At 35.5% G+C, this 18,041-nt stretch overlaps 1 protein-coding gene across 4 annotated transcripts in view; it reads left to right on the top strand.

Annotated features, from left to right (window-relative positions):
- Positions 1-13,384, top strand: part of LOC122023781 (protein FRIGIDA-ESSENTIAL 1-like) — a 35,964-nt gene extending 22,580 nt beyond the window's left edge. The window contains exons 2-6 of one of the 4 annotated variants that reach the window (XR_006123232.1): positions 1,482-1,653; positions 2,127-2,335; positions 2,471-3,783; positions 3,876-4,021; positions 13,074-13,384. Coding sequence is in view for 1 of the 4 variants with exons in the window: in XM_042582103.1 (XP_042438037.1) it covers positions 1,482-1,653; positions 2,127-2,335; positions 2,471-3,783; positions 3,876-3,905 (1,724 nt within the window). In the remaining 3 variants the exon portion in view is untranslated. Of the gene's footprint in view, positions 1-1,481; positions 1,654-2,126; positions 2,336-2,470; positions 3,784-3,875; positions 5,463-13,073 lie in introns of those variants that run through there. The other 3 variants (XR_006123233.1, XR_006123231.1, XM_042582103.1) reach the window with 3 other exon arrangements.
- The last annotated feature ends 4,657 nt before the right edge of the window (positions 13,385-18,041 follow it).

The following is an 18,041-nucleotide window of genomic DNA, read 5'->3' as shown; positions in this document are numbered from 1 at the left end:
GGTTCTCGTAAGTGCACCTCCTCACACCTTCACATTACCTCTCTTATGCTTCCTATCACTATTTATGTTTTTTCTTTGGCTTCGATTAAGATTCCCAGTCTATATAATTTGCTCTATCTAATCCAAGTTTGAGATGAGCTATAATAGATAAAATAATAGTGTTGCATTGGAAACTAGTTCCTTTGGAAGGAAATTTAATACCTCAGTGCAAAAGGAAAAAAAATATACATATGTAGTGGCAAAATCAAGTACAATGGCAGTTGCAATGAATCGTGCAACATGTGGATTTCTTTGGCTTAAATAGCTAATGAGAAAGTTGGGTATCAATCATGTTGAACTAATGAAGTTATATTGTGATTATCAAATTGCAACACAAATTAGTTCCAATCCAGTGTTTCATGAGAGGAAAAACATATAAAAGATTTTTCATTTTGTGAGAAAGTGCAATCTAAGGGCAACTTTTATAAGCACTAATAATAAAAAGGGCAGCCCGGTGCATGAAGTTCCTGTCATGCGGGATCCTAGGGAAGGATCTATTGTACGTAGTCTTATCCTGTTTTTTTCAAGAGATTTTTTCCAGGGTTTGAACCCACAACCTTTAGGTCACAAATCAATAATTTTACTGTTGCGCGAAGCCTCTCCTTTATAAGCACTAATAATCAATTGAAAATTTTTTGAGTCCTAAGAGCAATTCTAGAATTGAATATATTTGTAATAGATTTACACCGTCATATAGAAACTCAGGATGTGTTGCATTAATCAACAAGCTATGATTCACAATATGCATGACACCCATGCCTTACAATGTATTAACAACTAGTGTTGTTAGACTAAATTAGTTTATTTCTTCCCTAGCTTAGCAAAGAAATATTAATTAACTAGAACACAGACTCACAGGAAGGGTGCAGATGATATCTATGAAGAATCAAATGATCATTTAGGATGTTTATGATGACTTATTAGATGACTTTCTTCCTAGAAAATATTATTTAAACATGTTCATAAAGTACGAATGGGTTTTTATTGCATGGCATGTTTCTATGTGATAGATACTTCACTCACATTTATGATATATTATTAGTTAAGTGATGGTTGTGAACAATATCTAATGATAATTAATAATGTTTTAAGTTCTTAACAACTATCTAATCAGTTTTTTAGCAGTTCAATTAATTTTAATTTTTCCCAACAAAAAATGAAACTACATCCAACGCCAACCTATATACACTGTAAAACCACAGTAAGCACCCTTAATTCGTGGTCTTTTTTTTCTCAAGCAAACCTTTTATGCCGATTTTGTTTTTTTGTTTCCTAGTCACCTTCGATACAACTTTCGTGGATAAGTCAATGCTCTATCTATAATTGCATCCCACATGGGCTCAATTGTAGTTTACCTTGGAAATTTTTAATCTTGGAGTTGGCTTCCTCTTCCATTTCCCTGATGATGTTTGACCGTCTTTGTGATTGTCCCTTTCATGTAGATACAAGCACAAAACATGAAGGCTGTCTCAAGGAACCATCTTCCAATCCCGCGAATTCTTTTGTCAATTCAGCCAATTCTCAAGCTGAGTATCTTAAGGGTGGCAACCTTGTCAATCATTCTCCATCTAAGTTACATATCAAACAGACTTCTGAAAACAATAATGATCTCAGGTAAGGTTTTCGACAAAACCTAGTAGTCAATTTGAACAATCTCCAAAATCAATTTTCACTCAGATATTCAAGTTAGTTGTGATTATAGTTTGAAGATGCTATTCGTTGGTCTCTATCTTACTCGACAAATCAATTTTAGTGAATTAAAAGATAGTTGTATGGCAAAAAAAACATCATATATCCATTCCAAAAATGAAATGATAAGCCTCCTAGGATTAATACACCACAGTTGGATGTACGTTAGTTAATTCTAGTTATAATAGTCAACTCCTTTGAGATAAATTAGAATTCAAACAATCTGTTTCCTGAAGGACTTAATGCATTGGTAATTAGATGTTATGTTGGATGTCACCTTTAGTAGCCAACTCCTTGCAGAAATTAGGACTCACGTAACAGTAGGATTGCACTCTTATCTTTACTTCTCCCTTTTATCCTATCCTTGTTTTAGAAAATATAATCAGCATCCATTTCAGCCAGCCTACTTCACAAAGAAGACCAAGGAGCTCCTCTCCCTGTATTCAGCATGAGAGTAAAAATCCTGCAATTATATGTAACTTTTTTGCTAGAGGTTGGTGCATCAAGGGAAGCTCTTGTAAATTTCTTCACAAGAAAGAGGTGGTTGACTATGCCAATCAGGGGACACAGGAAGATAGGACTACTAAAGATGCCATTGATTGCAAAGGTATGAAGTATGAACATTTGCTGTTGTTGTTGTTGTTGTTTTTTTTTTTTTTTTGCATAGAGATTACTTGAAGGAATACTTATTGGTTTACTATATTATGTTATGGTTGAAAATGAGGTTTCATTGATTTGATAGGCATGCCAAATGTGGGAAATTTAACAAAATCAGATTTTCTTTTGCATCGAGCCCTTGTTCAGACATATGGTGGGGAAACACATGGATTTTCTCAATTCAAGGACACCAATTCTCAGGCATCTAAGAATGATGAACATTTTCAAGTGGATGGAACAAGGCAGCCAAAGTTCCAACAAAACTGTGCAGTAACAGATGTACCTTATACCGATTTTAGTGAAGATAGATACTCATCAAGTGTTGAAATTTCATCTCGTCATTTTTCAAGTGAACGAATGATGTACAAGGAAATGCCCAGCGGAGAGCATAGATATGATGCATCTTCTTTGATAAAGAATCCATTGACTTCAGAATCTATTTGTTCTGTGGGTGGATCCTCTATGCTTCTTAATGCACACAATGATAGCTGTGACATCTATTCTATTGGGAAAAAGCCAGATGACCTTGCTAGACAATATCAGCCAAGCCATTTCACACTTCATGGTTCACACACTTCTGGCTTAAGTAGCTCCATCAAATCAAAATTTGACTACTCTACTCATTCACTTCGGGAATCACCTGCAATTGAATCACTTCATTCATTCGCTCAAGTGGGCACAAGATTAAGTCAAGGATCTCCGCCAGTAAATATTTCTGTGGAACAAAAACTTCAAGAAAATGCTTGGGAAACGTCTGTACCTTTTCGACCCTCATTTTCCCTTGCACCTTTTTTTAAACCTTTTTGTGAAAGCCAATATGATCCATTTGTCGATAGCATTGACCATCCAAAACGAGTTTTAACTTCTACTTCTCCAAAAGGTACTCTTGTAAGTACGGACAGCCAACATACAATTGGTGCTTTTATAGCCGGAGATCTTAGACCTGGATATGATGCCAGCAAATCTGTGAATTCTTTTACTTCAGCTAGTGAAGGGATCCTTGTTATAAGAAAAGAAGTGCATGAATATTCTAGCTACACTATGTCACCTGGTTTTACTACAAAGGAGGAAGAGAAAGGGCAAATCCCAGATTTAACTAATCCTGCACCTGTTAATGAGTCAGAACGCAGGAATAATTTGAGAGTAGATAAGGTAAAATATTCCATGGAATCAAAGGCAATGAAGATATTCCATTCTGCTTTGGTGGAATTTTTGAAAGAGTTGCTAAAGCCGTCATGGAAGGAGGGCCGCTTGAACAAGGATACTCATAAGTTGATCGTTAAAAAGGCAGCTGATAAAGTCTTGGGAGTGTTGCAACCGCATCAAGTCCCTAATGGACCAGAGGCAATAGACCAATATCTATTCTCCTCCAAGTCAAAACTTCTGAAACTAGTGGAGGTCCACTTTCTATCTTGGCATTTATAACCATTTACTCCAATCTTTTAAGATTTAATGCTCATTCTTTGTTTTTTTTTTTTTGCACTTTTCAGGCTTATGTAGACAAGCATAGTAAAACCTGAAAAATTCCATCTTTGGATAGTTTAGTTAGATGTGGATAACTACACTGCTAATGAATGTGATCTAATCATTTCGTGAGCATACTAAACCTACATCCAGGCCTTGCTATTTATGTGTGGTAAGCATGCAACTCATTTCCCTGCTTTCTATTCATGTTTTTTGCTGGACTATGGAAGTTGCAGGTGTACTTTATATGTCAAAATAATAGAGAAACATCAATTTTCCGAGTTATAACGAGATGGAAGTTTCCATGTCTTTACTAATTAGGAAACCGCCAATGGGACTGATAGACGGCAGGGATATTTTGTGTTAAATGGATAGACATATTGAAGCAAGTCTACATTTGTGCATGTCTTTGCAAAAGCATTTAATTGTTAAATTAGTGTTGCTTTTTGTTCTACTTATTCGCTATAACTTATTGGCTTCACTGATATAAGTACCGAATAGGTTACTCAGATAAGAGAAATAAGTTTCCCTAAGAAGAAGGTTATACCTTTTGGTATTATGCTGAGAGTAGGACATGTTTCGGTAGAAGCCTATGCACATCCTCTTATGTCTAATGAAGTGTCATATTTGGGTAGGTGCTCGGGAATTTGTATACATGCATCTGTAAATGCATAGTACCTTGCTTTTCGAAATCTTGCTTTATCAATTTGTCAATTTTCTCTTGTATTCTGGTCAGATTAAAATCAGCGATTATCGAGAGGTTGCACTCGTGCCTCATTTTGTTATGAGATTAAATATACTGGACTTTCTGATTTTCGTATGTTTAGGATGAAGGAAGATACAGAAGTTTGACAAAAGGTTTGGAGTGGATTCTCGTTATAAAATCTTGAGACGTGTCCGAATTTTCCAATCTCTAACACAATATGATGTCTGACTAAAACAATTTGATTTCGATAAATAGTAATTAATTAAATTATTATATAATTCATAACAAATAAATTAATTGAACCCTAATTCATTTGTTATTAATTATATAAACTAGGTCATGAATTATAACAAATTATACAAATCTAGTCAACATTTCTAACAGGTGGAATAAATCTAAATCTGTAGGAATATGCAGGTATCATGACTGATGCTCTCTTTACTTTGAAGTGTGAATTGAAGAAAAGAAATTCAAGGAGGGAAAAACAGAGAGAACGACAGTCTTCAATGAGTTTGCCAATGTGAGTGACTGCCTCTCGGACCTTGTGGTCTCAAGCAAGGCTGCTTGTGGCCGCCTCACGAACAGCGGCCACCAGCGACACCGCCTTTGGCTGTGAACGGCCTCGTTGTGCTACTGCAGGAGATTCGAGTGATGCATGCATTGACGAGGAAGGGAAGGAAAGTTTGTTTTTGCCTCATTTTGAACGGATAAAAAAAATGCCCAAAGAATGACCTGTGAGTGTGGCATTTGACTGCTTCTATTTTAATAGTTAAAATAAATTTATTCTACAGGAAGACATGGAGAAGAGATAGGAGTTTGAAAAGAATTAAAATGTACATAACATGATTTGCCATTTTAGTTATAGATGGTCAACTTATGATATGAACCAGTAATATAGTTCAACAAACCACAATGCTTTTCTTGAAGCCCCAAGACCTCTAACGTCTGTAAAAAATTTAAGTGCATCTACTATTTGTGATGAAGTGTGAACGCATATATATGATAGTGCAAAATGTACAATGTTAGCAAAGGATAGTTGAGATCTGAGTCAATATTCAAGGACCGGTATACATGTACTTGTGTCTTCCTACATACCAACTCGGCATCAAAATTAATACCCTCAAACATACTTCGGTTCCTTGTCCTTTATATATAATGAATCATGGATGACATGATAAGTGCCGAGATAAGTGCCGAACCTCTCTACCAAGTTGTTGGCCCTAGGAATGTGCTATTTGAAAACATTAAGCATCCTTCGACATGTGAACATTTCCTGATCCATGTGTAGCCTCCAGCTCACTAACCGATTGACACCTGAGAAACAAATGAGAGCCTTCTCCACCATCTCAAAAACGTGCACCTCCGGTCATCAATCTCAAAGTAGTCCAGTCTATTGTTAAGGAGCCTGACACGGATGTGTATTAAAATATATTTCACAAATATACTCAGCAGAAAATAAATATTAATTACGCTAATTATTACAATATATGTATCACAAGCATACAAGCAAGACATAATTGCATAATAAAATTTTAAAAAAATAACTTTTATTTTAGTTATACCTGACGGATGACGAGGAGTGGGAATAACATCAACCAAGTGACGTTGTCAAATCTTACCTCTATCAGTATCTATGCCAAACTTTCGTCAAGACGACTTCTAAAGCCATGAGTCGCGTTTCTGTTTTGGTACTAGCCAACGATTAGAGATGAGGTGATCCGAAAGAGGATCTCACCAACGGTCTGGTATCTGGCAGGGTTTGCAACCCGAGGTGATCCGAAAGAGGATCTCACCAACGGTCTGGTATCTGGCAGGGTTTGCAACCCGACGATACTAAACACGGAGGTTACTCACTCACTTCGATGCCCGGCGAAGTTCGCAACCCGATGGCACGAAGCAAGGTGAACGACAACCTCAGAGCTATTGTTTAGGGTGTACTTCACTACTATCGGTGATGTGGTCGGGACTCTGGTGGTCAACACTTGACGACCGGAAGGAGGGCAGTCAATGACAGGAGCAAACAACGACTGCTTTGTGCAGCGGCGGTGGCGCGCGAGCAACTCCCACGGCCAAGGGCTGCGGGAGGAGGACACTCCTTCGTGCTTGTTGTCGTGTGGTTGAGCCTCACTGTGGCGCATGACTGGATGTGATGCATGGGCAACGATTGTCCAATAGCATCTGAAGTTGCTAGCCGACAGTGGCCAGCTCGCCGGAGGAGGGAGGCTGGTCGGTGTCCAATGGGCAGCGTTGATGGGTTCTTGAGGTCGGTGGTGCAAGAGGGAGGGAGAGGAGATCCCGAGCAATTAAAAACCTAACTCTTAGTTTTAATCCAAGTCATTAATTTCTTATCCATCCATATCTTATATATGTACCTCCTATTGGGTTTAGATCAAATCCAAACTCATATCCATTAGCCTAAAACCCAAACTCATTTGCCTTAAGTTTGGTTCATGACCAAACCAAGTTGGTTCAAAATCAAACCATTTGGTTCAACTCATATCCATTAGCCCAAAACTCAAACTCATTTGCGTTAAGTTTGGTTCATGACCAAACCAAGTTGGTTCAAAACTAAACCATTTGATTCAATAAATAAACCTCCTTTCAATTAAAATTAGACTAATTTAGTTTATAATTAAACTAAAGAGAATCAATTTCGCCTTAAAAAGAAGTGGTCCATTCGCACTTTCATTTCGATAAAATATTTTCTATATTTGTCTTTCATCTCGTCCAATCAGACTCAATTTCTCTCGATCTGTGAATTCAATTCTCAAACTCATTTTAGTCTTTCGGATAAACTTATAGTATGTGTGACTCAATAGATTTCCAGTTATGTTGTTCATTCATAATTAACTATTAATTACGAATAGATTATGAGTGACAGCTAGTAATATATCATGACCCCTAATTGATAGGAAAATCAATGGTTGATCTCTGAATCACTTTCTGAACTCTTTAACAACTATAATGAGTCGCGTCTTGTTCCTTTCACTGTCTTATACCTACTTGGTTCAGGATATGATCTATGTGCCAATTCGCACTAGTCTGACTACATCACATCTAGCCCAAGTCATACTTTCTTATCCTATGGATTTAAATTACTCAGACATGTGTCCAAGAATATCATACTTTTGACATGTGATGCTTTGGCTAAAGACTTCGAGTAACAATCCTGACAAGCATCCGCATGGTATTTATCTCCTTTTACAAGGAGCGTAAATCCTTTGCGGGTTATCCAAACACTTTCGGGTACTTTGACTTATACCCAATCAACTAGGGTCCACACTTACAAGGAGATTCTTGCTTAAGATGTTAAAGTATAAGTCTACCAAGGTGACTTGAATACCTCAAGTCGAAGGAAACTCGCACTTAAGCTGTAATGAGATCTTCATTAACATATTCATATATATATATATAGAACCATATGAAGTCTTATGGCGAGTCACTCCAATGAACTAATTACCCTTAATTAGCATCCACATTTAACTCTCAACATCCAAATATCTCTAGCTTATAAGGAATAGCTGTTTGGGTAAATCAAGGAGTAACATATACTAATCTCATAGAATCGTTCATATTTGAACTCATTAATTCATCGACTAATGATTATTTTAATAAATTCATAATTACATTCATTAATTCATCTCCAATTATAAGTTCTCTCATGCTATGAATCATATTACATACATTCAGTAAATAAGTTGACGATCCAATCATATACATAAAGAATGTACACTCAAATAGTGATTCTCTATTTATTCAATAAATAGTATATACCATAAAGCGATTGCCTTAAAACATTACTCAAATATAACATACTCTCACGTGAGCTAATGTCAATCGTTATGGTATCCAATACCACAATCCTTTATATGTCTCTCAAACTTATTTTGAGGTAGAGGTTTTATCAAAGGATCGGCTAGGTTCCTTTCGATGGGAATCTTCTCGATTTGTATTTCTTTCTTATTGATGATCTCTCTGGTCAAATGATAATGCTGAAGTACGTGTTTGGATCGTTGGTAAGACCTGGGTTCCTTCGCCTGGGCGATTGCTCTATTGTTGTCGTAGTAAACTAGTAATATTTCAACAATGGTCGGAACCACTCCAAGTTCATAGATGAACTTCTTGTTTCAAACCTCTTTCTTTGTTGCTTTAGAAGCTGCAATATATTCTGCCTCTGTGGTAGGATCATCAATGGTGTTTAATTTAGAACTCTTCCAACTTATTATGCTACCATTCAATGTGAATATGTATCCAGACTGAGACTTGGAATTGTCATTATCTATTTGGAAGCTAGCATCAGTATACTCACATGTAACCATATCACCATCTCCATATACCAAGAACATATGCTCAATCCTTCTCAAGTATTTAAAGATTGCCTTGATATCCATCTAATAATCCATTGTTGGATCTAACTGGTATCTACTCGTGACACTCAAAGCATACAATACATCGGGCCTCGTATATATCATAACGTACATGATAGATTCAATCATTGAAGCATAGGGTATCGTACTCGTGCAAATCCTCTCGTCTTCTATGTTTGGGCACATATACTTCGAAAGGTGAATCTCATGTCTTATGAGTATAAAATATTTCTTGGATTCAAGCATGCTAAACCGCTTTAGCACCTTATCTATATATGTAGATTGCAAAAGACTAAGCAACCGTTTCGATCTATCTCTATATATCTTAATCCTGAAAATATATGTTACTCTCCTATGTCTTTCATGGAAAACTTTTTGGATAACCAAACTTTAATCGACTGTAGAACATGCACATAGTTTCTTAAAAGCAATATGTCGCCAACATATAACACTAGGAATCCGACCACACTCTCACTAATCTTCTTGTACACACAAGGTTCATTAGGATTTTATGAGAAATCAAACTCTTCAATTGCCTCATCAAAATGGATATTTCAACTCTTGGATGCTTTCTTCAATCCATAAATAGATCGTTAAAACTTGCATACTTCATTTTTATTAACATATGTGAAACTCTCAGATTGTATCATATACACATTCTCAAACAGATTTCTATTGAAGAATGTCGTTTTTACATACATCTGTCATATCTTATAATCATAATAAGATGTTATGGTTAGGAATATTTGAATAGATTTAAGTACTTAAGTACTAGTGAGAATGTTTTATCATAATCAACGTCTGGTCTTTGATGATAGTTATTTGCCACTAATCTTGCTTTATAGATGATCACATTACCATTCATATCAATTTTTTTTCTTGAAAATCCACTTGCACCGTGATGCCTTCAGGTGGGTCTATCAAGTTCCAAACTTGAATTTCAGACTTCATAACGGTTAACCACTTGTCCCTTTCTAAATTTTTCATAACTTCTTCATAATCAGTAGATTCTTCATTCTCAATGAGTAACACATCATTCGATTCACTTACGATAAATCTATATCTCTCAGGAATATTGCATGTCCTATTAGATCTATGAAGACATTGTGTCTCCATAGGTTCAACCGATAGCTCTCATCATGAGTAATTAGTTGTGGTTCTTGACTAGGTGTCTCTTCTGTATCAATCAGAATCTCTTGAACTTCCTCAAATTCAACCTTACTCCCATTATTTACCTACAAGAGAAACTCTTTCTCTAGAAATATAACATGCCTTGAAATAAACACTTTTTGTTCTAAGGGATGATAAAATTGATAACCCCTTGTTTCCTTAAGGTAACAAATAAATAAACACTTATCAAACTTAGCTTCCAACTTATCTAATAATGTCCTCTTCACATAAGCTGGACAACCTTATATCTCCAAGTAATATAGGTAAGGTTTTTTACCAGTCCATTTCTCAAATGGAGTAGTTGAGACGATCTTGGTCAAGACTTTATTTAGTAAGTAAATAGTTATCTCAAGTGCGTAACCCCAAAAATATTTTGAAAGATTCGCATGATTCATCATTAACCGAACCTTGTTAGTAACCATGTCTAATAAGGTTCGATTTCGCCTTTCAGATACATCATTGTGTTGTGGCGTATAAGGCAAAGTTCATTGAGACAATATTCTATTATCCCTTAGATAATGTAGAAACTCTTGACTTAAGTATTCACCATCTCGATCGGATCGAAGTATCTTAATACTTTTGTAAAGTTATTTCTCTATTTCATTTTTGAATTATTTGAAAGTCGAGTAGCTCTCCTACTACATTTTTTTTTAGAAAAAATGCAACTTAGTCATCTTACTTTTTAAGCATGATTCATATGTATCAAATGAATATAATTCAAATGATCCCAAAATGCTAACCTTTTGTAGTTTGGACATGTGTCTCTTGCTTATATGGCCAAGTTGATAATGTTACGAGTAGAAGGTTAACTGATCATCATTTTGAGCATGCTTGTTGCTCGTTTCAATATTGAATACCTCATTGGATATATCTAACACGTAGATATCATTTCACAATATTCTAGTTCCATAAAGAACGTCATTCAAAGTTATGTAACAACAATTATTATTAAAAGTTAAATGGAAATATTTTCTATTTAAGCAAGAAATAGAAACAATGTTCTTTATCAATGTAGGAGTAAAATAATAGTCATCCAATTTCAAAACTAGTTCATTAGGAAGATTGAACAATAAGGTTTGACGGCTACATCGGCAGCATTTGCCCCGTTGTCAACTCGCAAATTTAATTCTCCCTTGACCAATTTTCTACTATTCCTCAGCCTTTGTATGCCATTATATATATATGAGTCACACTAGTATCCAATATCCAGGTGTTAGAAGAAATATTATGACATTCAATAACGAAGATACTTGAAGCAGATGGGGTATCAGATGCCAATTTCTTCTTAAGGGCACAAGATAGATCTTGTAGTTTCTTCGCTAGTGTCCCAGCTTACCACAGTGGTGACATGAGTCATTTGAAGCCAGTTCTACTATCTTAGCCTTCTTCATCCCTTTGGCTTGATGTTTTATTTTCTCTTAGAACCTTGGCTTGAAGAGTCAATTAACATCACTGTCTTCTATTCTTTCTTAACAGATGACTTCATAATTAACATCACTGTCTTCTATTCTTTCTTAACAGATGACTTCATAATCTTGAACATGTTGATCAGCTCTGGAATTATGGATTCAATACGATTCATTTTATAATTCATCACAAAATATAAATAACTATCAGACAAATTATGTAGAATTAAGTTAATACTTAATTCATAATCATGACAAAATCAAGTGATCTCAATTGCTCAATGTACTTGTTCATCTTTAGTACATAATGTATCGCAGGTGAACCCTCTTGCATCCGTGAGCGAAAGAGGATCCTAGAGATGTCGAACCTTTCGGATCTCACTTGCTCATCAAATAACTCACAAAGGTGATAAACAGTCATATAAGCATATATATGCTCATTTTGTTTCTACAGTTCAGGTTACATCGAGGCTAACATGATGTAATTGGCTAGTTTTAAGTCAGCCAAGTGCTTCTGATGGACCAACTTTTGGCCATCATTAGCATTGTTTCCAAGAGGTTCGAGAAGAAGATCTTCGAGGACATAGGCAAACTTTTCAGACTTAGAACAATTCTCAAATTTTGATACTAGTTTAGGAAGTTTATCCTAGTTAGCTTGTTTATGTCCAAAATCGAGCGTAAATTTAAAGACATTATGCGTAATCTATTAACCTAGAAATGCACAATCCAGTAAATATGAGAGAGATTAAATCATTTACATACATTTAAGAAATTTTGTTCATTTATTAAATTCAAGAGCCCTTACTTTGAATTTGGGAAATTGTAATTTTTTTTTCAAATGGATTGATATCCACCATAGATAAGAACGACCTTGGAGTGAGTTCCAACAAGTCATTCTTAGTTATAATGGTAGGTATCAAATATATCAATTATGTATCATGTATATACATAACTATCACATTATGATATCAACTAATTGATATTCACATAAATATCGTGTTGGTGCAATTTGCACTAATGGTCTAACTTATATTTTGATGAATGATAAGGGGATTAAAGTTAGAGTATTTTGTGGTCTAATGACTTTACCAAGTGTGTAGGAGTTGATGGGTTTGAAGGACATGAAACCAGACTGAAATCCAGCTAGATCCGCAGGACTTGATAGTTGGTGGAAAGTCCAGATAGGTACGCAGGACCCGATATCTGACTGGAAGTCTGGTTGGGTCTGCGGGACCTAACAACCAGCTGAAGTCCAATTGGGTCTGCGGACTTGACAACTACTGGCAGGAAGACCTGGTGGGTCAAAGGCAAGTTAAGCGACTGTAGTTGATAAGTGGAGGTAAGCAACTGTAGGAGAGATCCAGTGAGGACGCATTTCCGGTTGAGGGAATTGTAGGCGTCGGTCCAACTTAGGTCCATTTGGGAAATCTAAGTTAAGATTTTGACTAGATCCTGGTTTTGAGGAAACATGATCTAATTACTAGTATTTTACTGAATTGGGCTAACTTTATTTTGCAGGATATACTTATTTTTGCTGCCCAGGACTAACTTTTTTTTTTTTTTATTTTTTGCAAGGAAGAAAGCTAAAAGTAGAGGAGTCCGGGCACCCAGAGTTGGTCCGGGCGCCCAAACCAACTCGCCCGGGTAGGTGCCATGGGCACTCGGGCAGTCTAGGCGCTCGGAGTCGGTCCAAGGCCCGAATATGAAAACTCATCCAGGAGCTGAGTTGGAGCACGTCGACTAACCGAGCCATGTTGACTGACGTGGCGCTCGGAGGGGTTCCAAGTGCCAGGAATGGGCCTATATAAGGGCCTTCGACCAGCAGCTTCAGACATCGACTATTACATCTTTCATATTCAAGTGCTCATCCGAAAAGGCTCCGACAACACCAAAAGGCTGCTCCAAAGTTCAAGGAACGAAAGACTTTATTTTTCCTTTCTGTTTGTCGATAACTTTGTTATTTTCAATTCCTGTACTCAACTTTTGTAATACTTTTATGAATTGATAGTGATTGCCCAACGAAAGCATTCGACGAGTACGGGCCTTGGAGTAGGAGTCGTTGAAGGTTCCGAACCAAGTAAAACTACTTGTGTTAGCGTATGATTTTCTTTCTTCTTCCGCTGCGTAATTCACTCTCGATTTTCAAAAAAATACTATTCACCCTCCTCTAGCGTATTACGGTCCTACACATCGGATTGTTAACACATTAACACATATACATCATATGTATATTGTTGAATCAAATGAACCGACTAGAGGGGGTGAATAGACGACTTGGAATTTAAAATTACAATTTCTCTTGCTTCTTTCTTAGCAACGACACATAAATTAATTAAATAGAAAAAACATAAAAGAAATAAGTGGCCAGAAATTACTTGGATATAACCTGCATGATTGTTAATCTAAAATAGTAGAAAGCTCACTAAAAATGTTGGTTCGTCATAGGTTGACTAGAGGGGGATGAATAGCTTGCCAAATTAGTTAGAACAATTCTCTTGCTTTTTATTATAACAAGGACACACAATTTAATTAAATTAAATAAATAAGATAAAAATAAGGACTCTAAAAGTTACTTGATTACAACCTAGGGGTTGTTAATTCAAGGTAAAAAAAAGCTCACTATGAAAATCTCCTTCGATCAAGGTCGGAGGCGAAGAAATTACTTACAATGATTAGAAGTTCAAGAAAAGAAGTACAGAAGTGAATAATGTTTGTGTTATTGAACTCCTAGCTCTAGGGTGTTATTTATAACATTCTGGACGAAGTTACCGTAATGCTGATTGGGCTTGGAGGTGCCTCCAATGTCATCTAGGGCGCTCTCAATGGATAAAGTTTTATCTACGTAGGCAATGACTCTTCAACGACTCTGCTACGTTGGAGGTGCCTTTAATGTGATCTAAGATGCCTCGACTACTATTCATCCAAGGCACCTCTAGTCACAATTGAGGCGCCTCTAGTCCCATCCAAAGTACCTCGAATATTGTATATCCGAATGGTTAATTTTAGCATTGACCATTCTTCGTTCTACTCGTTTAGGTGTGTTCTGGGCGTCTAGAGTTGAACTCATCCGAATCCAATTTCAACCGTCTCCTCGAGCAGACTTCCTTCTCGCTTCTCGTCCTTTGGATGCTCCATGCGCATCCTTTTCGCTCCACCAGTGTACTCTTCCGTAGCTCCTCATCATTCGGATGCACCAAATCTGTCAATTCATTTTCCGTGTCATCCTTCATACTCGCTGCGTCCTCCGCTCAACTTCTTTATGTTCCTATATCCTTGCACACTTAGACACAATGCATGAAACATATATAAGACTTAACTTAACTTAGTTGGTCATATCAAAACTATTCAAAGATACTGATAATTTCTCACTTTTTGATATCTATCAATAAAAGTTAAAGTTAGGGCAAACCAAATAAATAAATAATGAAAGTAATTATTACATCAAATATTGTATTTAAGTACAATTATAAAACAATCAAAATATGATGCAATTGAATAGAAAAAAATATTTTAGTTGTAATTAAATCCTTTCCTTAACACATCTTTACTCTTTTTTGATGATATAAAAAATATGAAAAAAAAAATATTAGAGCAAAATATTTGAGAAACTTATCTAGGATTTGTTCACAGATGATCTAATATTCTGTATTTTACCCAAATTTATTTCCAAAATTAAATAAATTTTAAAACTCGAGCAACATAGAAAATTATTTTTGTTTTTTAAAAAAACACTAAACCTTTTTGTCAATGTCACATAGAATCATTTGGATCATACAAAAAATTTTCACATGCAAACTAAATTTCTTATAATCACAAATAAATATTTTGCACAAAATTAGTTCTTTTTAAGTTTTAAATGTTTAAAAATAGATTTTGACTTCTAAAAATTTTGCTAATTTTTCTAAACATACGAAATATAATGATTATCTACATAAAAATTAAGAAAATGTTTGATTTCTTTTTTATTTTCTGAAAAATATGTATTTTTCTTTTTCTTATAAAATCTTATAACTTTTAGATATTCTCTATTTTTTCATAAACGGATCTCTTTTTATAGAAATTAAATATAAAAATTATCAATCAAATAGTATTTTTTATTTTCTGAGAAAATAAAAATAGAAAACACGTAAATCAAACGTTATCTAAGTTTTTCAAGAATTAATATTTGGAATAGTTTTAATTTAAAAAATTTAAATTTCATTAATGAATTCATAAAAAAATTTAATAACGATCAAAATTTTATGATAATTTTTATATTGATAGATGACAATTTTATCTACCAGTGGAAAAAATTTAAATACAAAATCAAACAGAAAATTTTAGGAATATTTAATTTAGCCAATCTAAAAAAAATAACTAAAATAAATTTAAACATGCATATAAAATTAAATCAATAGGCTAGAACAAATTTTGGGATCCAGAATAAATTTTTACTTACTGAATTAATTAAATATTTTCTTGATATATTATTTCATGATATCTTTATAATTTGACCCCTATGATTTTTTTAAATATCAATTTAGTCCTTCATTTTTTCTAAAATTTTAAATTTGTAAAAGATTCAAATTTGTGCATGTATAATTCTTTTCTAATAATTCTTTTTTTTTTAATTTTGTATTTTTAGTTTGGATTTTATCAAATTGTTTTGAGAAGCTTGTATTTTGTTTCTTTGAATCAATATATTTATTCCCCATTTTGTATAAGGTTATACTTAACATTTTTATAGCATCGTAAAGTTGATCAATAGGTAAGAAACGTATCTCACTTATCGTGTCAGACTCGTAGGTAGATGCTCCCCCTTCATCGTTCCTTTCTTCTAAAGTGGCTTCCTTGACTTTTTCTTGGTGACTAGTCGTTAGTGCTAGTCTGGCGTATTGTTCCATCTTAGAATCTTCTGTTGATGATTCGTCCCACGTTGCTTTTAGTTTCTTGTGTTTGGACCTTCTTGTTCCTTTTATTTTTTTCTTTTTCTTTGTTCTTTCATCTGGGACAGCTATTCTTGATATACCCTTCCTTTTAGCTGTTGTAGCTCTTTACTTTCCTTCTCCCTTGTAGAAGCTTCTTGGCTTGTATCTCATTAAATTTGTTAGTTTTAATTTTTTTTTGAATTTTCTTATCATGAATGCTTCTTCATTGTCATTGAGCGATGATTCTGAATCCAACTTGATCTTTTTGGCTTACAATGCTAAACCCTGATTCAGGTTCTTTTTTTGTCTTATACACCGAGACTCGTATAATTTCAAAGTTGAAAATAATTCTTCTAAAGTATTTAACTCTAAGTCTTTTGAGATGTAGTAGACATTTACTATTGATGCCCACTCTTGGGTTCTCAGAAAAGTATTGAGCACGTAAATGAGTGAGTCTCAATTCATTACCATTTCTCCGAGCTTGTTGAGTCCAGTTATTAGCTCCTTTAGTTTCGTGTGTAGTTGAGCCACTCACCTTCTCTGCCTTTTCCATCTGGAGGTTCATTAGGTAATTTTGGAGAATGCTTCGTCTTTCTAGCTTGGCTCCGATGTTCGTTCATGAAGCTATAGGAACTTCTCCCAGATTTCTTTGATAAAATTATAGGCTCCGATCTGGTTGACTTCTTGGGGCAGTAGTATGCTAAACAGATGGAACTTTACTTTGTCATTGGCAACAAAGTCAGCCTACTACTTCTTGTTGGTGCAGGAAGCATCCGACGATCGAACCTTAGTTTTGATAATGGCAAAGAATTCAAAGTTAAGTTAGTGTGTGATCTAACATGTTTGAATGAGTGTTTCAGGAAAGTCCTAGCTGCGGTTAGGCAGGTGAAAAATCCTAAGGGGTGGTAACCTTAGGTCATAGGGGGCGGTAACCCTAGGTGGAGTAAAACCCTAAGGGGCGGTAACCTTAGGTCCTAGGGGGCGGTAACCCTAGGTGGAGGAAAACCCTAAGGGGCGGTAACCTTAGGTCATAGGGGGCGGTAACCCTAGGTGGAGAAAAACCCTACGGGGCGGTAACCCTAGGTCCTAGGGGGTGGTAACCCTAGGCGAAAAGTTCAGTCGGTCTGGAGGATCGGACTGGCATAAGGTAATCTCTCCTGAGGGGAGTAGGTGTGTCACGCCCCGGAGGAGTCACTGTCCGAAAAAATTTCGGCAACATCTCCCCTGTACGGCGGACAATCTGAAACTTTCTACATAGTCACATACCTCAGCCACATGCGGCTGGAATAATAACAGAAATAAACAATCATATATATAACCATCACACGCATTTAATAATAAACACACTGTAACAATGAACATATGACCCAAAAACAACCCTACTCAACTACACTCGTAAATCTCAAAATCCGACGATAAGATTAACTTACCTCTTCTGCCGTCCAGGCAGACATGTAGTAGAACAAATCCAAAACATAAAAAAATCCATCGATCATATGAATCCATACAATATCCAAATCCTCAAAGAGAATAAGTCTAACACAGTCTAAATAAGAAACCCAAAAGATAAATACAGCTTGAGATCTACAGGGGACTAGCAACTGGAACTCTCTCCTGACAGCATAACCTGAAAAAT

This window comes from Zingiber officinale, chromosome 9B (genome assembly GCF_018446385.1).
Source record: "Zingiber officinale cultivar Zhangliang chromosome 9B, Zo_v1.1, whole genome shotgun sequence".
NCBI lineage: Eukaryota > Viridiplantae > Streptophyta > Magnoliopsida > Zingiberales > Zingiberaceae > Zingiber > Zingiber officinale.
This window is presented reverse-complemented; position numbering and strand designations above follow the sequence as displayed.